General features: G+C 38.0%; 1 protein-coding gene across 1 annotated transcript in view; it reads left to right on the top strand.

Annotated features, from left to right (window-relative positions):
• The first annotated feature begins 1,395 nt into the window (after positions 1–1,395).
• Positions 1,396–23,293, top strand: part of f (espin protein forked) — a 112,312-nt gene continuing 90,414 nt past the window's right edge. Inside the window, exons 1-3 of the mRNA XM_074105163.1 lie at positions 1,396–1,688; positions 6,661–7,603; positions 14,133–14,294. Coding sequence (XP_073961264.1) covers positions 6,705–7,603; positions 14,133–14,294 — 1,061 coding nt within the window. The 5' untranslated portion in view covers positions 1,396–1,688; positions 6,661–6,704. The remainder of the gene's footprint in view (positions 1,689–6,660; positions 7,604–14,132; positions 14,295–23,293) is intronic.

The following is a 23,293-nucleotide window of genomic DNA, read 5'->3' as shown; positions in this document are numbered from 1 at the left end:
ACCAGATTTAAATGTCAACTAATTTGCAAATAACCTCGAAGATCAAACGGCCTGAAAAGATTCTTTGTATGGATAAATGGAATAGATATAATTGCTAGCACCAATCAGGTTGATATATTTTTTATGAGGTTTTTTGTGATCTTTTTTTCAGTTGCTTTGAAATAAGTTCGTAGTCGTTATAGATTGTTAGAGACTAAGGAAAACGGTTATGTTTTTAAAATAATCGTCAAGTCATGTTTCAGAACTTTTTCATCACACTTGCTCGTAAACAGTGTCGTAACAAGCAGGCTACCTTGTTTACAGCCCCCCAAATAAAACCCTCGACCTTAATGTGCTTGTCATGAAACCCGTGGTCGGTAAATGAGTCATTGCCCGTACTCATTTTCATGCCATGAAGCCCAAGGTCGGTAAATGAGTTTGTTACTGCATGGTGCGCTGCTGCTCCGTGCGCGCGCTGCACATGACGCCATGCACATGCTGCGGAGGGGGGGAGGGCGGCGGGGAGCTGGCGCTGCCAAGAGCGCAGTTAGCGGTATCGGCAATTTTTGAAATAATATTAGTTTTTCTTATACAAATATACAATTTTACTCGCAAATGTAATGAAAAACATTGTAAATCGCACGGGCGGTACTAGAATTACGAACATCGACTCATTAAATTTTAATAGACTAAGGGGCTGTTTCGCCATCCATTGATTAGCGTTAACCGACGGTTAAATGTGACGCCGTCTCCGTCTATTCGAACAAAACAAATAGAGATGGCATCACACCTAACCGCCAGTTAACACTAATCAATGGATGGTGAAACAGCCCCTAATTATATACAATTCTAATAGACTCTCGTTCGTAATTCCTTATTCACCGCCCTTAAGACACAATGTACTATTAAGTCACCATTTCAATATTATCGTGTTTTAATTATTTCAACCATTTCATTAAATTTTCTTCGATAATTATCAATACTTAAAAGCGTTTTAAATGCCTCATTTTAATAGACATCTATTTAGTAATAATAACAATAACAACTCTACCTAGTATTTAACATGAATATGATGCTGTAGGTATCGATTACCGATGATAATATAATTTACATATTAAGTAAGTACATTATGCGGTCTTTCTTCGATGAGAATTTTCTTTTGCGTATAAATATTTTGTGCGTGTCGTATTAGAAGTATCATGTTTTATAATATTTTCCGAAAGGCAACTGCAAAATGTCACACAGCCAGAAATAGATTTGTTTAATAAATCCCACAATGTTTGACTCGAGCCTTATGCCCGCCCATTGCGCTCTGGGCACCTGTCAAATTGTTGGTAACATTGTACAATGCTACGCGAATGGTAATTCATTAACAGTGGATGATCACACGTAGGAATGGGAGTAAAAGCAGTGCCAGTGCCCGCGGCGCAGTCGTGCCACGCGCTCAATTCGACATGGTCAACTGTTCATAATTACAACGCATTGTGATGAGCACGCGAAACGGAACGCGTAGAAAAAAAATAAAACGTCAAATCTCCCGCGCTTTTCGAAGTGATTATCGAAACTTGTTTCGTGCCAGAAAGTGAATTAACATTTAGTGTCGTGAGAGTGAATGTGTTGCGTAATATCAAGCTTTACGGTTTTGACAAATTATAGTGTGTGCGATTTTTTCGTGCTGGTTGCACAATGGTACCCGCGTGGACTTTTAGGTTGGCATTATTGGATGAATGGATCACGACCATGGTCCGATAAAGTGACGCTCGAAATGCGAATTTAATGCTACTCAAGCAAATATTTTAACGTGATTATAAACAGAGTTATGGCCTCTTTCTTGAAGATTTCTTTAACTATGATTGCTGTTAGTCTCTTAAGTAGGAAATCTTTATACCTATAATAGATGGGTTCTTGGGAAAAACGCGTAGAAATCGTTGGAAAAAGTTGGGAACTGCGCACCGCAGTGTTTACTTGCGCAGTTGTTTTCTTTAGTTTAATGCAATTTTATTAAAAGATTGTTGTCTCGTGTATTGACTTGATCATCAAAAGTAAACAGGTGATAAAACTTCCGTATTTAAAAATATACAAAGGTTCCCGTTACTTACTAAATACCTATCAATTGAAAAATATAAAATTGTTATACTTTGTAATTTTTTACTGTCAGTTTTAATTAAAAAAACAAGGGCTCCGTTTGATTGATTGATTCGGCATAACAGGTCAATAACATTGACCTTCCATCAATGAAAAAAAAATTACCTACCACAGATACGACACACGCTCACGACAAGTAATCGAATAGCTAATCGATAACACTTTCGATTTTCTTTAACCGATTTTAATGACAACATACATAGTGTAGTGTAGTCTAGTAAGGTGCTATTAAGATGTGTATCGAGGCCTATTCCTAACTGTTCGTTATTATTTGCATGCGACACGACATAGAAAGTGTTTAAACGCTCTGTACACACCGATAAATTGGTAGTTAACATAAACGGTTGTTGTTTTGTTGTGTAAATTTGTTGTACCGTACTTTGTTGTATTCGACGTGCAAAAAATATCGTTGTTATACATGACTGAAAAAAGTTAATATAAACTCTACCACCATTTTAGTGATCAAAGTAAATTAAATCGGCTCTATAAAAAGATGTTTAATTTTAAGCTACTCGTAGTTTAAAGCCCTTTGCTTGTAAACTAATAAACAACGGAGCATAAGCAATAGGGTTCCGTTGTCACTTTTTGGTTGGGTACAGAACCCTAACAGTAGTTTATAAGAAATGCTTAATTGCTACGCATTTAAACTAGAGATTAGTATTGTATCAAATAAACATTAACAGAACATCTACTCACTGATCCATTCAACTTTATCAAAGAAAAATCAGAAAAGTATTTTTTTAAGTCCATCTCAGTTCCTCATCATTCCGTGTTACCTGCTTTTCCATAAACTAAGCCAAGCACTAAGCAATACAATCATCATCAGCCAGAAGACGTCCACTGTTGAACGAAGGTCTTCCCATTATAACGCCACAATGAACGACAACTCGCCATTTGCCTCCACCGGTTATCCATAACTCTCGCAATGTCGTCAGTCCACCTAGTGGGAGGCCTGCGAACGCTACATCTTCCGGTTCGTGGTCGCCACACGAAGATCCTTCCCCCCAACGGTGTTCTGTTCTTCATGCAATGTGGCCCACCCATTGCCATGTTTCCTCTTTTGTTATTACATCTCTTCGCAATCTAAGTGAAAAACAGAGTGTAAGAGCATCGAGCATTAAACCGATTTTCCGCGTGGCTATATGAACGTCTCGGGTAAAATGGCTCGTTTTATGCTCTTGTTGTACAATGTACTATTGCTTCCGCGGAAGAAGGTAATTAACCCAATCATTTTATCAGTAAGGTGATAAACAATATAAAAAAACAATAGAATAATTCGCTTACTAAGAATAAACGTGCGAATTAACTCAGTTCACACATTTGGAACACGCTTGGTGTAAACTCATAAAATTGTTACACTGTCGAGCTAAACAATAATACATTGAGCATTTACACTTTAGTGTCAATTATGTAACGCGGTGTTTAAAAGGGAGAGTTTGTTTCGCAAGATATACATAATATAATTATGTACTGTACATACAATCGCGAATGTCGGGTTGTAGTTTTAGATTAACACGAATATAATTGGTGGTTGTAAATACATGAGAACCGAGGAGGAATTTTGAAGTATTTTTTTGTAACTAAAGATTTAAGGAAAAAAAGATTTTGCTTGCTCTAAAGTGCGGTAGATAGGCCGTGAGGTCGCGACCACTTTGTTAGTAAAAATTCACAGCAAAATATATGTTTAAGTAACGTTTCCACTCATATTATGCGAGGATGTGTTTCGAGGGATGTGTTTTTCATTAACCAATAGAAACTCTACATTTGCATTCGCACAGCACATCTCTGGTGGAAACAGCTGAGCGGAGCGAGGAGAGGCAAATGAAGCGTTTCTATTGGTTAACGAAAAACATATTCCTCTCAACACATACTCGCACATCTCTGGTGGAAACGCTGCTTAACTTAAGCTTAATAGGAAGGTTATGGATGGAGGGAGGGCAATTGAGGCAGTTGTCTCACCGCCAGCGAGGAAACGATTGGCTATCGACTATTTTCTCGCTCAAGAAACGAACAAAATATATTATATCCTGTGTGAGTAAAAGAGACACATATACTAATAGTTTATCGCTAGCTGTTCACACTGTCGGCGAGAACTCGCTCTTACATCTTTTGTCGCAGCGACAAGAGCTATAAAACTCGCTGAGCTATAGATACTCGCTCAGCGATGTCAGCTTGGCGGCCGCTTGTCAGTAATCGCCCGTCGCACTCGAACACTCGCTTACAGCCAGCGACAAAACTACACTCGCTTCTCGCTGCTCACCCACTCGTTTCTAGTTACTCGCTCTACTCGCTTCTCGTTCATCGTCGGCGGTGGGACAAGTGCCTTATGCTATTAGTTCAAATCTAAATTCAAACACAACAACGTTAGTTGCCAATAAAAAAAGATAGTCTGAATAAATTTGCATTTCATTTTGTGAATAAGTATTTCAAAATCTGCCGTTGCACCGCTCTGACTGCCTTATTAACTAAAACGTATTAAAAACAAGAAAACTTAGAACTATTTTATAGTTAAAAATGCTTTGATTTTTAAGGTTCCGTATCCAAAGGGTAAAAACGGAAACCCAATTACTAAGATTACTAAGACATAAGGAATGCATTCAAGAAATATAAACCAGTTTTCGATTAGCTGTTGCTTTCATTGCTCGCTCCCTTGATAACATTACAGCTGTCCGTCTGTCCGTCCGTTATCCGTCTGTCACCAGTTTGTATCTCATGAACCATGATAGCTAGACAGTTTAAATTTTCCCAGATTATGTATAATTGTAGTAGCCGTTATAACAAAAAATACTAAAAACAGAATAAAATAAATATTTAATGGAGGCTTCCATACAACAAAAGTGTTTTTTTTTTGCCGTTTTTTGCTCGATACTTGTGGGGACTGTAACTAGGTGAGAGCTTAGGAGCTTAGGTACTGGGATCAACGCGCGTGACTTTAAACTCAGTTCAAAATAAATCATTTGGATTTATTTCAGAACTTAAAAATACATTTACATAGCATAGCACCAGCCGCTTAGGCTATCGGGAGCAATCTGCCTCCGGCCTGTATATTATATTCTAGAAACACAATGTAAAAATCCTATACTTTTATATAAAACTAGGTTAGTGTAACCTGCCAGGTGGTCAGTTTTTACCTAGTTCCTACACATCCCTAACGGCAACAGGTAGACGTTTAAAATATTCATAGAATATTTAGTCGTTATTCACTTTAAAAATAAATTAAACCAAAATAAAATAAATATTTAAGAGGGGCTCCCATACATCAAACGTGTTTTTTTTGCTAATGTCTAATGTTGTATAGATAATGGTACGGAACCCTTCGTGCGCGAGTCCGACTCGCATTTGGCCGGTTTTTTTTGACTATACGTTTACCAGCAAATAGTGAAGCAGAAAAAACATAAAGTGATAAATTTTACTAAAACTGGATTTAGCAAAATACAGCTCTACGAGTATATCACGCGTGCAATACGTCTTCCCGTATAATTAATTATAAATCAATTGCCTGCAGTTGGAACGCAAGGAAGTATTTTTTGCGGCAAACATCGTGTAGGTAACTGAAGTTAGTGACAGAGCTAATTAGTATTAAATCAGCAATTATACGGATACCTAAAAAACAACCACCTATTTTAACACCTATCCCAGAATAAATTAGGTGCAGTGTGCAATACAACGGTTTTGGCAAATTGGTCACCAATATTAACGAGCTTTCATGTATGAATTTAGTAATGGCTTAGTAATTTGAGCGGTGATAGATGTAATATTAAAAGCCACGAAAGTTTGTATTTGCATTGATCATAAATTTTGGTTCAATGAGGGCTATCGTTTTTTGTCTCACTAGATGGTGCACTGTTGCGTGAGGTTTTTTAAGTATGGCTTTCAAAGTCTGTTATTACGGGCGTGAAAACAAAGTTTAGATTAAAATCATATTTAATACACCTTAAAACCGTACCATAAAAATATCGAGCATGCCACAGTGTTGCATAGTCCCCGTTTTGTTCGGAAATAAGGGAGGACAAAGTTTTCCGAAAGACAAAACTGTCTCAAAACACAGACATTCATTGGCCCGGAACGCATATTTGCCATAATTAATTTCAGATATTGCAAAATATTCACAAAATTATTCTAATTATAAATAAACCCGCGTAGCTCACCCAAAAACTATGAGATTTGACATTTCGGAGACCTCACGCTACACTAGCGCCTCTAGTGGCGAATTCATTCGCAATAGCCCTCATTCCATATTTACCATAAATCACAGGCGATTGATCTAGTTCAACTTCACACCCAATTATTAGATAATCGTCCATAAATGCCAAATATCAATTGGCAACAAATCGATATACAATTAGGGTAAACGGCCATAACTCAGTTGTAATGTTGGTAGCACTAGATTCGCTCCGAGACACGGTCGAATTTTAATGAGACCTTACGCAACTCCACGTAACAAGCGAGAGGGAATGCGGAAGCTTTGCTTTAATTACGTTAACCCCATCACGCCTAAATCTAGGTAACTTTGATTTTCTGTGTTCTTTCTTAAAGTGACAGTTAAATAACGATTCCATACTTGAAACGACTCTCATGTGATGATGCCTAAAGTGAAGGACGAGAATTGCAACGCGATAGCGCGACTCATCAAGGATCTGTGCAGCTGCTCGGAAAACGGCGCATGGTCCCCGGAAATGACACCCGAAAAACGGAAAGGGCCCTTCTTAAAAAGCGAACTGACGAATATGTCCGCTATGCGTAGACGCATCATGACCATCGCTAAAAGAAAAAAAGCACTCCCCGAACCACCTGAATTAAACAAAGAAAATCCTTTAGAAAAAAGCACCGATACCCTCACCTCAAACATAATAAGCACCGCCGTGAGTTCAGAAAATAGTACGCTAAGACGAAACATAGACAACTTCCTACTCTCTCGCCGAATGTTCGCACTAGAAGAAGACATATACGAGAAACCTATACAGCGTAATTTTAAAAACTCCTCTTGCGGTGAAAACTGGTCGCTAAGCAAGGCTTGGAAAAACAACAACTCGGATTTCTTCGATCGCTCGCCTACCCTCGATTCGGGGGTAGTCGAGCGGAATCACGGCTACCTGGAACGGATAGATGAGATCCCGCGCAAGAAGAAGCGAGACAAAAAAAACAAAGAGCAGTTGCGGTACGATAGGAATATTAAGCGTCATATTCGAATACGCGTGATGCTGTCACTAAGAATGCGGAGATACATGAAGAGGCGGTTGCGAAAGCCGGGACTTCAGGCTCAGAACACGAATGTACCTCCTCGGCGGTTCTTGCGAGGGTCGTCTGAGACCTCTAGTTTTGGGACGCGGTCGTACCGAAGCGTGATGACGGATAAATTAGGAGATGGGGCGGTGCTTTTCGATGTACACGAAGCAAGGAACACCACGATGGAGCTCTGCCATGACTATGAAGATGACCTCGACACGCTGGATGTTGCATTACGCGCCGGTAATTTTAGGTAAATATCACTTTTTACATGTCTGTCAGAAAAAACGGGGGTATTGTTTATGAAATGAACTGCCGTGAACTTTGAACTTATAGAGGATAAAGAGTTCAGAAATAACATAGCACAATGAGGGCTATCGCGTATGAATTCGCCACTAGAGGCGCTAGTGTAGCGTGAGGTCTCCGAAATGACAAATCTCATAGTTTTTGGGTGAGCTACGCGGGTTTATTTATAATTAGAACAACTTTGTGAATATTTTGCAATATCTGAAATTAATTATGGAAAATATGCGTTCCGGGGCAAAACGGGGACTATGCAACACTGTGGCATGCTCGATATTTTTATGGTACGGTTTTAAGGTATTTTAAATATGATTTTAATCTAAACTTTGTTTTCACGCCCGTAATAACAGCCTTTAAAAGCCATACTTAAAAACCTCACGCAACAGTGCGCCATCTAGTGAGACAAAAAACGATAGCCCTCATTACCTATCTAACGATTAATGTTTGCTGAATAACAAACTTGTCATGATTATTGTTTTGGAACTTTTGAACTCGTATAAGCTCGTAGTCTCTTCAGCATTTTGGAACAAGTTCTAGGATCTTACCGACTTTTCTTAATACATTTTTTTTAATTTGTCTCATAACATGCCTCATAACATAAAGCTGTCATAACAGCATTTACAAAAGGAATAGTTATAATATGTGCATACTGATTTTCAATAACTAACCTGACCAAATAAAAGCACTCGAAGGAAATGGATTCAAACAAACATTAAGATGTTGGCTCCTTGAACACTGCTTTTACAGTGTTAAGGAATTTATGAATTATAGACTAAACATTTAGAAATAATTGAGCGCCTGCTTTATGTATGTATTTGCATGGTGTATGAATGCAGCTGAAAAAGAAGGAATGATATCTAACATAACACTAAGACATGTAACTAACCCTTTTTTTGCAAATAAATGTTATCTCATCTTAACATTCCATTTATAGAAAGCTAATGATCCTCCATAAGGAATTGTCACGACTTTCGGATACCACAGGGAAGGGAACAGCTTCCTCGCACAAGGAGGAAAAATGCTGCCAGCATCTTTGGGTCCATGCCGCGGGGGGATCCTTTTTTTTTTTTCTAGTTATAGTTTAGTTATAAATAAATAAATATCACGGGACAATTCACACCAATTAACCTAGTCCCAAAGTAAGCTTAGCAAAGCTCGTGTTATGGGTACTAAGCAACGGATAAATATAATTATATAGATAGATACATACTTATGTATTTACATATTAAACACCCAAGACACGAGAACAAACATTCGTATTTTTCATACAAATATCTGCCCCGACACGGGAATCGAACCCGGGACCTCAAGCTTCGTAGTCAGGTTCTCTAACCACTAGGCCATCTGGTCGTCTAAAGTTATTAATTACTAGTTAGTTGAAGTTATCAGTTACTTTTATTTTACTTTTAATTAATTCTTTTTTTATTTCATGTTATTCGTATTCGAAAGCTAATTCAAACAACGTATTATAAATTGTAGTAATATTTTTAATAAGAAAGTTTGTGATGGTGTTTGTTACTCGATTCACTACAATGTATAAGCCGATTTAAATGAAATTTAGTAGTTATGAAGAGTTAATATTTTCAGTCCAGGCTGGACCCTATACGAAGTGCAAGGTAGGCGTAGAACCTACGAAGTGCAAAAGTCGAAATTCGTATCTTGCGGTCCAGCTAACGCTTATCAGTACAATTGCCCAGACTTTAAAATATGTAGGACGTATAATCGCAGCTTCAGAGTGACTTCGTGCAAAAGGTATGTGGAGCCTGGATCCTGTAACTACTACGGACAGAGAACCAGAGGGTATCTGATACCACGAATGTTCAATGAATTGTTGTTTGATGAGAGGGAGTGTGTAAGCAGGGGAGTCTTTAAGAGCAAATTGAAGGAGTGTTTGATGGATGCCTTCCATGAGGAAATTATAAACATCTAAGGTCAATTTTTTTTTAATGGTAATGTAATGCTATTTATTTGTGGTATTGTAGCGGGGTTGGAAGTAGGTACTTAATGCGATCTAGTTAAAGAGATTTGTAACTAAGATAAGAGTGTAGTTTTCGCCAACAAACTGTTTTGCAGTTTGGCGAAGTATAATTGTAATAAATATTGTAAATAATCTTTTTTTTATAACATAAATGAGTAAATAAATTAAAATAAAAAAAAAATGTTATTTACGGTACCAGGTAAGAACATACGATATCTATTCAGAGCCTCTGCAACTATCACTAAGTTGGCCATGTCGCATATCTTTGTGTGACACATTTGCAAGTGCCTGGAGAGCTACTACGGAATTCTAAGTTCGTATCATAACGTCCCTCTCACTCTCGTAATAAATAAGTATCTGGGCGACCGAGCTTTACTCGGGCTAAAATTCGATATTCGCGTTTTCCCAGAGATAAGACCAAGCTAGATCGATTTATCATCCCCGAAAACCCCCACATGCCAAATTTCATCGAAACCGTTGCAGCCGTTTCCGAGATTCTGATTATATATATTTATATATATACAAGAATTGCTCGTTTAAAGGTATTGGAATATATACATTTATATATTTAGACGACCAGATGGCCCAGTGGTTAGAGAACCTGACTACGAAGCTTGAGGTCCCGGGTTCGATTCCCGTGTCGGGCAGATATTTGTATGAAAAAATACGAATGTTTGTTCTCGGGTCTTGGGTGTTTAATATGTATTTAAGTATGTATCTGTATCTATATAATTATATTTATCCGTTGCTAAGTACCCATAACACAAGCTTTGCTAAGCTTACTTTGGACTAGGTCAATTGGTGTGAATTGTCTGGTGATATTTATTTAATATTTATTATATATATTCAAGAATTGCTCGTTTAAAGGTATTAGCTATAGCGTCAGCGCGACTGCAAACGAAGTTCTGTACTTCGCAGTATAGGGCAGTATCGCCAGTATACCATGGCTTTACACACTTTTGTTCTAAATCGCTACTAATGTGACTCGCTAAGGTCACGTTTAGGCATTAGCTGGAAATCGCCCGGATGCGCGCACCAACCGTGACCTATTGTAGTTACCCCATATTTATGTGCTATTGACATTCATTACTGCACAGTCTGATGGTTGAGTCATAAATAGATGTAGAACTATTCTACAGTATGTCTCATCTGACCAAGACAAAGGAAGTATTAATATTAGGAATAAGGGGAGAAGGTGTAATTGAATACAAAATATCAAAGAAATAAATTTGAGTTAATTACGATGGATGTAGTTCTCGTTGCAGATTGTCATTAAGCGCACACACACAGAGACATACACTATTGAGGTATCCCATCTTAGGCCTAGGTTGGCAACGCATCTGCAATACCCCTGGTGTTGCAAATGTTTATGGGCAGTGGTGATCTCTTACCATCAGGAGACCCACTTGCTCGTTTGCAATCCAGTCGAATAGAAAAAAAAGTCCTGCAACAAGGCTTTACTTAGTTTCGCCATATCCGTCGGCCCGCCTTTCCGCGGTTTAGCTAGAGTTAGTGCTAGAAAGCTGCCATTGCGCATGGCATGAGTAGGTACGCCGATAAAATGATAAATTAAAAAAAAAAGTTGTTCAGTCTAAGTCATTTAATTTGATAACCATATTGTTAAAACTAAAAAAAATACCTACTTCATATTTTTTTTACGGATGCCATTTTGAGATATATTATACCCTATGCACTCCGAGAGTTTTTATGAGTCGATACCTAATATTTTGAAAACCGTCCAGCCGTTTAAGTTACTAAAAATACTATAGGAATAGACAAAGTATCCCTCTTTCCGGCAGTCGGGTAACAATATTAGGCATCATGCCAATATAATATACGAGTACTATACCTATAATTTAAACCAATCAATAAATAATTGGCGTGTGCGGTTCAAAGCACGCGGAGTTATGTGCGGTCGGTTGACATAGTGTCGGTGTCTGTAAGTGACCGCCAATTGTGCGGCTGCGCAGGCGCAGTTATTCGTCGTCATTTTGGTTAAAGGCGCATTGAATTCATTGGTTTTTAAAACGGAACTTATTTTGTCTTTCGCGAAAAGTAGATGAACTAAAGCAATTACCTCACCCGCGACCTTAAAAAGTAGATGCATCGGTACCTCTTATTCTGAGAGTAGGCCTGTGCCCATCAGTAGTACGTTATAGGTACCAGGTGTGGCCTGTAATATGAGCAAATAATTAAAACATAGATCATACTCGTGAAACTGAACAACATTAGTTCAGCGACTTATAAAAATAATTAGTTTTTTAAATTTTATTACACTTTTAAATTTATTCGAAGAAGCAATGTAAAGCAAAATGCTTGATGTTTGTAGCGTGACAGGCGACGTCAGTTGTGTTCTATCTAGGATAGCGTACATTGATATCAGTATTTAATTTGTATGAAAAAAGGAAAATTCAAAGACTCCATTATTTTTAAAAATCGCTGAACTAAAGTTGTGGTCAGATTGACGAGGACGATCTATGTTTAAATTTTTTGCTCGTATTACAGGCCACACCCGGTATAGGCTGAGATTGTGATAATGATGAGGAGATGCTTCTGTAATATTGCTTTTTAATTTAAGATTTGGTTACTTGGAAAAGATCGCTCTGAAGAGACTACTAATACAAATAAAATACAAGCACATATAAACAAAGTTTAACTTTATATCAACTTTTTTATTAACTAATAAATAGCAGCTTTTTTATCTAGGTAAATAACTCTATCTACTCGTACGTAGCCGTGGTAGCTTAGTGGTTGACCCTGTGCCCTGCTAAAGAGAGGGTTGTGGATTCAAGCTCAGGCTTGCACTTTATAGTTTATCGAAATTTATGTGCGAAATTACCCTTTGAAACTTTTCATGAGTTTTACGGAGAACGAAAACCTGCACACATACGAAGTAATTCGATCATGAATGTGAAATTAGCGAACTGCAGTGGACCCGCGTGGATTTATCGCCCAAGCCTGTTATTCTGAGAGTAAGTCTGTGCCCAGGCCAGACCAAGACGAGAGATGATGATGATGATGATTTAATATTTTAATATTCTATTTATTTTACTTCGTATTCGTATCAACGAGATTGCATTGAATAAGATCGGACCTCTCTGGTCTTAGAACAACCAGCCTAAAAAGGTGGCAATATCGGTTACGTTGTATTTTCCAGGACAATTTTAAATATAATAGTATGAAATGAACTAAGTTGTAGGTAAGTAAATGAACATTTTACGCTTGTAATTTCTGCCGCATTTTCCAAATAAAAATGAGGATTGGATTTATCATGAGAATGACGAAGATTATGACGAATAAGAATTATAGTTTTTTTAATGATATTTCTCCACTACAAATAAAAATTTACGCAAAAAAAATACTTGTTAAAATTTTGTAAACACATCTTGAATTCAACGCCATCTAGCGGCGAGTAGCTGTACTGGCTGAACGTCAACATTGTTACTTACGATAGCTTGTAGTATCCGGTAGAATAAGCAGATGGCGCTGTTAGCAGCCACAACATTCGCTCCGTCCCGTTGATGTCTTTTATTCGCTACTTTTATTTTTCATTCAAGAAACTTGTAATTTCTATAAGTTGTTAAGTTACTTTTCGCAAATTAAATCCAATTTAAATTACTTACTTTTGCATAAAGAAATGAAAAGTTGTTAAATGGATACAAATTTATTAGAAATACATATATTTGTTTGCTTTCGACATTGAATTTTCAGTTTGGAAATTAATATAATTTTATTTGGAATTATTTGTTGTATATTATCGTGGTTACTTTAATTAAGAGTTCCCCAAAAGCTTATTCCTCAAGCACAATCAACAAAGAGTGCAGACAGCTAAATAACTATCACAAATTATATTCTTAAGAAAAAGTAATGCGTAGATACCTACAAATTACACAATACAATACAATGGCTCTTTATTGTACACCAGAAATAGTAAGAAATAAAATTAAAAGATAATAATAATAATAATAATAAAAAAAATGAAATTAATTCCAAAGAAATAAATTATCTTTCATCTTCTTCGGCAATCCCATTAATATTATAAACGTGTGTCAGTTTGTTTGTTTGTTCTACCTCATTACGTCTAAACCGCTGAACCGATTTAGATTAAATTCGGTATTGCAGATAATCTGAGTCCCGGATCAGGGTGTAGGATTTATAGCGGGATAGCGATAGATGAATTGTTCGTGGGCAACAGACTAATAAATTTTAATAAATTAGATCTTGTGGTATCTTAATTATCTTATCTTACTTAATACGAGTATTATAAATGTGAAATTTTGTGAAGATGGATGTTTGTTACTCAATCACGTCTAAACCGCTGAACCGATTTAGATGAAATTCGATATACAGATAGTTTGAATCCCGGGGAAGGACATAAGAAAGTTTTTATCCCGGAAAATTGCATAGTTCCTGCGGGATAGCGATAAACGAATTCTACGCCGACGGAGTTGCGGGCAACAGCTAGTTTATTTATATTTATTATTTTTTTCTTTTTGTCCAGGAGCGGTCGGCTGGCTGTCGAGGGGTGGTGGATGGGGCGCGCGATGCCGCATGCGCACGCGCACGCGCGCGCCAACAACGGCGCGCTGGCGCTACACTATGCCGCCGCACGCGGCTGTCTCGATTGCGTGCGGCTGCTGGCCAATACCACCGCCGACGTCTCGTGAGTACTACATTCATTTTAATTTTCATCACACTTGCTCGTAAACAGTGTCGTAACATGCAGGCTACCTTGGTTGCAACCCCCCAAATAAAACCCTCGACCTTTTTGTTCTTGTCATGAAACCCAAGGTCGGTAAATGAGTCATTGCGCGTACTAATACTGCTGCGCGCGCTGCTGCAGGAGGAGCTGCGTACGGACGACAGGCACATGCTGCGGAGGGGGGGAGCTGGCGCTGCCAAGAGCGCATTATATTAGCTTTTCTTTTACAAATGTACAATTTTACTCGCAAATGTTATGTAAAACATTGTATGGCGCACGGGCGATACTAGAATTACGAACATCGACTCATTAATCCCCTCAGTCTTCGACTTCGGCCTTCTAATAGACTCTCGTTCGTAATTCCTTATTTACCGCCCTTAAGACACAATGTACTATTATTGGCATCCTGTGGTAATGTATCACTGCTGAGCAAAGACCTTTGGACTTCCAACTCGCTCCGTCTGGACTGTCTGGCCAGTCGCTGAAGAACGCGTCCAGGGGGGCTACAACGAAATTCGAAAATAGAAGTTCGTATCGTACCGTCCCTCTCACTCTCGTATTAAATAATATTAGCGTCAGCGGGACGGCAAGATACGAAGTTCGAATTTTGCACTTCGTTCGTGTGCCTGGCCCCTATTTAATATGTAAAAGTTACAAGTGCTACAAAACTACATATTGTCACTTTTTTCTATGAGAGAAACTTAACAATAATAATAAGAGAATAATAATAAAATAATAGCACTTGCAACTTTCAGTGCAACGACCACGTACCACAGCCGCGGTGGCCGAGTGGTTTGCAGGCTCTCAAGCAGAGGATCGTGGGTTCAAACCCCGGCTCACACCTCTGAGTTTTTCGAAATTCATGTGCGGAATTACATTTGAAATTTACCACGAGCTTTACGGTGAAGGATAACATCGTGAGGAAACCTGCACGAACCTGCGAAGCAATTCAATGGTGTCTGTGAAGTTTCCAATCCGCACTGGGCCCACATGGGAACTACGGCCCAAGCCCTCTAATTCTGAGAGGAGGCCTGTGCTCAGCAGTGGGACGTATATAGGCTGGGATGATAATGATGACTTGCAACTTTTATTAAATAAGAACCTGGACATTCTGCCATCTCCGCCATACTTATCCTATTCATTTTTAGGGTGCCGTACCTCAAAAGGAAAAACGGAACCCTTATAGGATCAATTTGTTGTCCGTCTGTCTGTTTGTCAAGACCCTTTTTCTCAGGAACGCGTAGAGGTATCAAGCTGAAATTCATAACAAATACTCAAGTCTACTGTCTCTTAGAACTGTGAAAAAATCAAACTTCTTAGCCAACGCAATCAAAAGATACAGCGGTTTATGCTGCAAATTTTCGACTCTCGCAAGGGAATCGAAACCTACAGGGTAGGTACTTTCCGTGAACTCAGAATCTTGAAATTTGGTACGAAGCAACGTCTTATAGCACAGATTGTTGCGAAGTTGCGAAAAGCATTTTACTTAAATTAACAATAACGAAAATTTAATAAACTTGCCTTAAACTTCTATAAAACAGGAAACTAACGATCGCGACTTTTTGTACCATCCATGTTATCTTCTGATCAGCAAGAACCGCATTAGATCCTAGGTAAACTGTTTTTGTTCAGTGGACGCCGGCTTAACTGTGCGGCTAACGGACAGTGGCCAACTGCCTTAATTAGCGATTGCAATGATGCACCATGCAGAGAGAGCAGTTTATAGATACAGAGAATCTTAACGGGTTAATCTGTTTGCATAGTAACGATTCGTGTGTTGTTGAAACTCCTCAATTTTAGAGCGTGCTGTAGTGGACGGTCAACACTTTAACAAGCATTATCTTTTAAAATCGCCATCTTGTCTATTTACCCGATTGTTTGTGGTTATCATTATTTGTAAGACTTACTTAAAAACAATATTTTTCCTAATTAACTGTTGCCCGCAATTTCTGCGAGGGAGTCGTTCGTTGGCTTCGTGGATTCGTCTAATCTTGTTTCTACATGCAAACTTTGAATTCCCCTTTCATCCCCTCATCCAAGTGGCTATAGAACCAGACTATGAAGCTTGAGGTCCTGGGTTCTAATACCGCCGGCCGGGGCAGATATTTGTTTGAATAATACGAATGTTTGTTCTCGGGTCTTGGATGTTAATATGTATTATAGTATGTATTTGTCTATATAAAAGTATGTTTATCCGGTGCCTAGTATCCATAGTACTTAAAAGCTTTGCTTAGTTTGGGACTAGGTCAATTGATGTCAGGTATCCCATGATATTTATTTATTTTATTTTATTTATTTATTTAAATGCCAGATCCAATGATTAGTGCGAGCGGAACTGCAGTTAAGAACTTGTTAAGTGTACAGTCACCTGCATTCAATATCTGCTACAGCGGAGCGTGCAAAAATATCTGACACGTCCTACCGGCCCCAGAAATAGAGTCGTATCAGATATTTATGTACCCTTTGGTGTCAGATATTGGTGTTGGTAACTGTACAAAAACAGAAAAGCTGTCAGGAAAGACAAGTTTGGCTTACGTCACAAATTGGGTTTATTATTCAAACATCATTTTATAGCTATTATTGCACTTTTATTGTCCATAAAATACATAGGTATACATATAGCGTGACGAATGGTATCTTACGACATAAGTATACGTAAAGATTACGTGCCTGCAAATAACTGATTTTCAGAGACGGTTTCTTTCATAGTTCATACAATTAAACTATTTTTTTTTACATAAAACGGACCGTGACTACGTACAGATGAGGCCAAAGGTGTATCTCACTGGTTCATTAACATTCACTCTAGCCCTCCCGTGTCCTTTCTTACTCACATGTTAGACAGGGACACCAATAGTTGCCGGCCACATATTGCAGTGAAAATATGGCCCGTCTAGGAGCCCCTTTAGGTTGTATTTATCCGGAAATACCGCCGACAGCTTAGCAGTAGGTGCGCAGGTTACCTCACGCTGTTCCACTGAGAAGCTTATTTCATTCTGAATTTCATTTGACACAAAAATTTCGAAAAACTCAAAAAAGCGAGCCCTGAGGCCTTATTGTTTATCGCACTTGGAATCACGTTCGTTTTCACCACTTCTTTATATCAAAGGTATAGAATGAGGGTAGAAAGAGATCTCTTCATTGCCATTAAACCAAGTCATCAAAAGAGAAAAATTCAACGTAAATACAAACTGAAACATGGATGCACAGAAAAACCCAGAAAAAGAGACCAGCGCTGTCCAGTGGTGGTGTAGGGGTATGGCACGCAGCACGGAATGCTGAGGACCTCGGTTCGATTCCCAGCGCTGGTCTCTTTTTCTGGGTTTTATCTGTGCATCCATGTTTTGCAGGTGGTAGGACCTTGTGCAAGGTCCGCCCGGATTGCTACCACCATCTTGCTCGCTAATCCTGCCGTGAAGCAGCAGTGCTTGCACTGTTGTGTTTCGGCGTGGAGAGTAAGACAGCCGGTGAAATTACTGGCACTAGAGGTATCCCATCTTAGGCCTCTAGGTTGGCAACGCATCTGCAATACCCCTGGTGTTGCAGATGTTTATAGGCGGTGGTGATCTCTTACCATCAGGAGACCCACTTGCTCGTTTGCCATGTTTTGAAAAAGTCGAATAAAAAAAAATGTTTCAGTTTGTATTTACGTGGGATTTCACGGGATGACCGTAGAAACAAATTTGGAGTTGAAAAATGTTTAAAAAAATACAAATAGACTCCAAAAACCAATGATAAGAGAAATTGTCTTCCATGCTTATTCCATATTAGGCCGAATTCCCCCCTGAAGCAAAGAGCTGGTGAAACTTATGACCCTCTTTGTCGAGTAATCTGAAAACCGATCTGTCAGTTGCAAGAGCGCCGGGCGGAGTGTGAAGATGCGCATGCGATTGCAGAACTATCCGGCTTTCTATCGGTATCATTTCGTTATTTGCGCACTTAATAATACGTTTGTAAGTAATTGTGTTATGATTATCATTGCGCTATTAATTGCGAGTTGACACGTTGTAATGTGGACTGCAACAAAGACAATAATGAATTAGCGCGCCTGCAATCAGTCACATTTTTTTTTAAAGTTAAAAAGGCCATGGAAATGTTGACACAAGTCGTATACAGCCAAGTCTAATGGCCGGTATCAGATATTTTGTTGGAACTCCGGACTTTTTCTATTGGGTCTGAAATAGCTTGTGGTTTCTCGGTGGAAAAATACACCTGCAGTTTATTTTTAATGAAAAAAGGCGGGAAAGCATAAGAAAAATATTGGAATAAAATTAAATTTTATATTATATTTTGAGAATTATTCTATTTCAGAATTATTCACTATTTTTGAGAAAAGCTTTATATTGTCTCGGCTGGAATAGCAATAGCTGGCTTCGTATTAGTTAAACGGACTCGCAAGCACGTCCGTTTAATACTCATACTCAGCCAGCAATTGCTTACTTCCAGGCTACGACAATAATCTACTAAACAATAGGTTTTTGTTTAAAAAATCCATTTTTAATACAAGTTTTCTTCCTGACTGTACTTGCATTATCATCCAAGCTACATTTCCGTCTCAAAATTCAAGTCGATGCCATTAACCGTTGAGGAGTTCCGTTCTGCGGAGATGATCCTGCCGGTCTACCAGGATTTCGCTACCAGATTTACATAAGTATATCAAATTTCAAGTCAATCGGAACACTACAAGTGGGTCAAATTTATCTTCCAAGATTTGACCCAAACAAACAAATACATAAATAAACAGGGCAAGTTAAAGAAAAGCTATTAATTATTATTTACGTGAATAATAAATGGTTTGTAAGGGTGTCTGAACTTTTTACAGTACAGTTAAAAATAACCGGAATTTAGGAAGTCAAAATTGAATCATATTTTACGACCGCCTTGTTACGGAACCATCTAGAGTTTCCGCCATTAATAAGCTATTTTAAATACTCATATTTTGTTAATTTCGTTGTAGCAAGGCCAAAGTGTGAATTAGCGTACATTTGGTAAGTTATTGGGCAAGGTCTGAAATAGCCGTGGCTATGTTGCGAAATTTCTTCGCGCATCCAAGTTATATTAGTTTTGATTTGCTTTTGAAAATTGATTAAAAAAATCGATTCAATCTAAAAAGGAGCTTATTTTTGTAATTGTTACAAATCTAATTTAGAAAAGGTTAGTAGACGTCACAAGGGACCGAAGAGCGACAGCTTCCTCGGACAAAGAATTAGCTTGGCTTGGCTTGGCAAAGAGGAAACGCTGCCAGCATCTTTGGGACCTTGCCTAAGGGTACCCTTTAAGTAATTTGATTTAGTTTTAGGTTTTATTTTATGTAGTTTTTAAGTTTAGGATAGTTTTATTTAATTTAATGCTTATTGTTATACTATGTTTATAAATAGTTCTATTATATAAAGTAAATTGCAATTACATGAAAATAAACAACCCACCAAAAAATTTCTCATGTAAAAAGTTGCCGTATGGCTCGCACCGCCATAAAGTTATCAGATCTCATGCAGAGCCAAGCTTCTAACTCTACACGCCCTATTTATTTTTGACTGTCTGTGTCTGTTTGTGTGTCAGTCTGTCTGACTGTCTGTGTCTGTTTGTGTGTCAGTCTGTGACACCGTAGTTCTTAAACGGGTGGACCGTTTTTTTTTTTTTTGAAAGCAGGTTTTCTAGCGATGGTTCTTATTATGTCTGTCTATGGCGGTTACCACCTAAAATGAGCACACACACTGCGTACATTTTGCTTATCAGAGGGTCTCTATTTATAATGGATATTCATAGATGCCTCCAAATTTGTACGGAATCCTAGGTGCGCAAGTCCGACTCGCTCTTGGTCGGTTATTTTTATAATGTGCGTCTTAAAGTGGGGAAAGGATCATGATGTAAAACTATCTATCGAGAGATAATGCTTACTTTAACACTCTACTGTCAATTTATTACATGACTTATTAATGCGGTTTTAAAATTTTGCCTTTCATATATTATTATGTACATACTTGTAAATAATAAATTACCTATTTCAGCACCAGTAACGAAAACTTTCAAATCGATTTCGCATAAATTAAAACGAAGTCTCTTTTAACATGTATTAATAAACTTAGAATTAATACAAGCAAGATAACAGAGGTTTATAGCGTAAATTAAAAATAATTACATACTTGAAGGAGTGCGATAAATAAGTAACTGATGCGCGGGCGCAGTATTGTGACGAGCGGAGCGGGATGCAGATGTGCTGTATTGGCTGGAAACTTCAGAAAGTTTTTGCATCAAAGACCTGTTAGTTAATCATTTTGTCACTTAATAAATATTAGGTACTCATGAAAAAGGAACCCAACTTCAACTCAACAATTCAAATATTCTTGCAACACAAATCAGTACAATAAATTTATACAAATAATGCAAAATACATGGAAAATAGACGGTCTTATTTTTTTTTATCTTCGTAACTTTATTACTGTAATTTTTTAATGGTTTACGGTTAATTTTATTTGACGTATTTTACAGTCACGAGCGTTAATTAGTGACCCACTAAGATCTATCTGTCATTTTGTATGACAATTCAAAGAATGTTTCGACGAAATGTGTCCCAAATTAACGCTCGTGACCATACATGCATTTATCCTATAAATAAAATACATAACAAAAAAATCCAAGTTGTAGGTTTAACTTTACTTATTATAACTTGAAATCATTCCTGTGACCGCTGTCTCTGCCGCTCCCGCTCTCGCCCATCACCAAAAGCCGCCCCTAAACGCAAGTGGAGCTCCGTAGCTCTGCACCAGAGTAGTTGAGTGAGATGCTTGGCAGTGGCCTGCGCGCGAGTCGTTACGCGCACGTTTTCAGTGAAACGCGAAATTCCGAGCGATACCGCTTGTTCTGATGTTCGGTGTGTTACAGTGCTATTTAGGAATTTTGTTGTGTTATAGGAATTATGTTGCCGTTAGCTTTTGCCTGTGCGCGATTCAATTTTATTTTCGCGTTTTGTTTATTTTTCGACAACGTCTAAAAAAGTAGATTTTTTATCTATATCTGGTCTAATAAGTTTTTTGAACGAAAAAAAAAACCGTTAACTTGTTTACTAATGCTCATTAATATACCTACTCAAATATTTATGACCTTACGCCGGGATATAATTCGTCATACAAATATTTACCTCATCTTGTAGTTCTACTTTGTAGAAGGGTACACCTGCCAACTAAAAACATCCGTTATTTGAAAAACAAGGTTACCTGTTTAGTGTAGTAGAGATTTCATATGATTATGATGTTATGTTATGCCCCAATTATTCTAATTACTATCTTCTCTAACAGAGGCTATTTTTATCCCGCTTAAAATTCAACGTTTCCAACTTCCCACGGGACGCGAAGTTCAAAGCTAGCATGTTTATATTTTCAACTAAGTAACTTTTTTCCACAACTTCGTCTGTAGCTTGGAAAACTTCATACATGGCCAAGATAAAATATAGCATACGTTACTTGATGATAATATATAGCTTTCGAAAGGTGAAAGAGAAAAATGCAGAATCAAATCAATCTTTTTTAAAAGCAAAGATAAATAAAACAGACTAACTTATTCTAAGACTAAAACATATATTTAGGTACAATATATTTGCAGGTGGTAGGACCTTGTGCAAGGTCCGCCCGGATTTCTACCACCATCTTGCTCGCTAATCCTGCCGTGAAGCAGCAGTGCTTGCATGCACTGTTGTGTTTCGGCGTGGAGAGCAATTACTGGCATTTGAGGTATCCCATCTTAGGCCTCTAGGTTGGCAACGCATCTGCAATACCACTGGTGTTGCAGATGTTTAAAGGCGGTGGTGATCTCTTACCATCAGGAGACCCACTTGCTCGTTTGCCATCCAGTCGAATAAAAAAATATATCTTTAGGAACTATCGGGCAGGGTGCCCATAAGGCTGGCTGCGTTTCCTCGTTGTATGGCAATGTCAATACGTTGACCTAGGGAAGAGCCAGCCCTATGGTTGTATGTGATCGGACATATTTTCTTATGCATAATGAGCATTTCTCATTTTTGTGCACACAGTCACTTCCACGGATGTCATTAACGTGGATGTAATTACGCTTTCTATTAATTCGAAAAAGTAATAATATAATGTTGGATTGAAAAATTACCTATATTCATGATAACGACTCAGCATAAGTAACGTTTTTATTTTAATTTTAAAAAGAGTTATTGGCATCCACAGTAGTGATATCCATGGAAGTGACTGTGTGCACAAAAATGAGAATTAAGTACCCTAATATTGAATATTATTAAACGGCTGTTATATTTTCAACAAAATTTGGAACATGGATCAATTTTGGAGGAAAATGTGGAGGTTTTTGGGTGCGAAAAATCAACTACATTTGCCTATTCTAGGAAAATATGTTTTTAAGTTCTAGCGTGAGACGAAGCACAGTTGTCCAGAAAACAGATTAAGAGTAGGGTGGGCAAGTACCAGCATCCATGTGCTGCTTATAACCTCTACACCAACCATAGACAATACCTTTTATATGCATACATATCTCAGGTTGCTTATTTCTACGTATGAAGGGTGCGAGCATCAAAACAATTCGCTCTCATCGAGAGACGTCACATTCTATCGGAACCAACCCATATAAGATGTCGCTACTAAGCAATCAAATTATGATTGGTTATTTGGAGTCTTTTGTATTTTTTATTTCAACTCCAAATTTGTTACTTTTACGGGTATCCCGTGAAACCATATCGAAAATACAAACTGAGACATGGATGCACAGAAAAACCAGAAAAAGAGACCAGCGCTGGAATCGAACCCAGGTCCTCAGCAATCCGTGCTGCGTGCTAAACCCCTACACCACCGCTTAAGGAATTGGGTGAACGAATTTTTCCTATGCATACAAATAAATAATAATATTTGTTGCCGTAAAAGTAACAATTGATTTAATAAATTATTATCTTCTATATGATAAATTTATGTGTGCATGTATTTTGTTCC

Source organism: Choristoneura fumiferana, chromosome 23 (assembly GCF_025370935.1).
Source record: "Choristoneura fumiferana chromosome 23, NRCan_CFum_1, whole genome shotgun sequence".
In the NCBI taxonomy this organism is placed as follows: domain Eukaryota; kingdom Metazoa; phylum Arthropoda; class Insecta; order Lepidoptera; family Tortricidae; genus Choristoneura; species Choristoneura fumiferana.
Note: the sequence above shows the minus strand (reverse complement) of the source record. Positions and strands in the feature narration are given on the sequence as shown.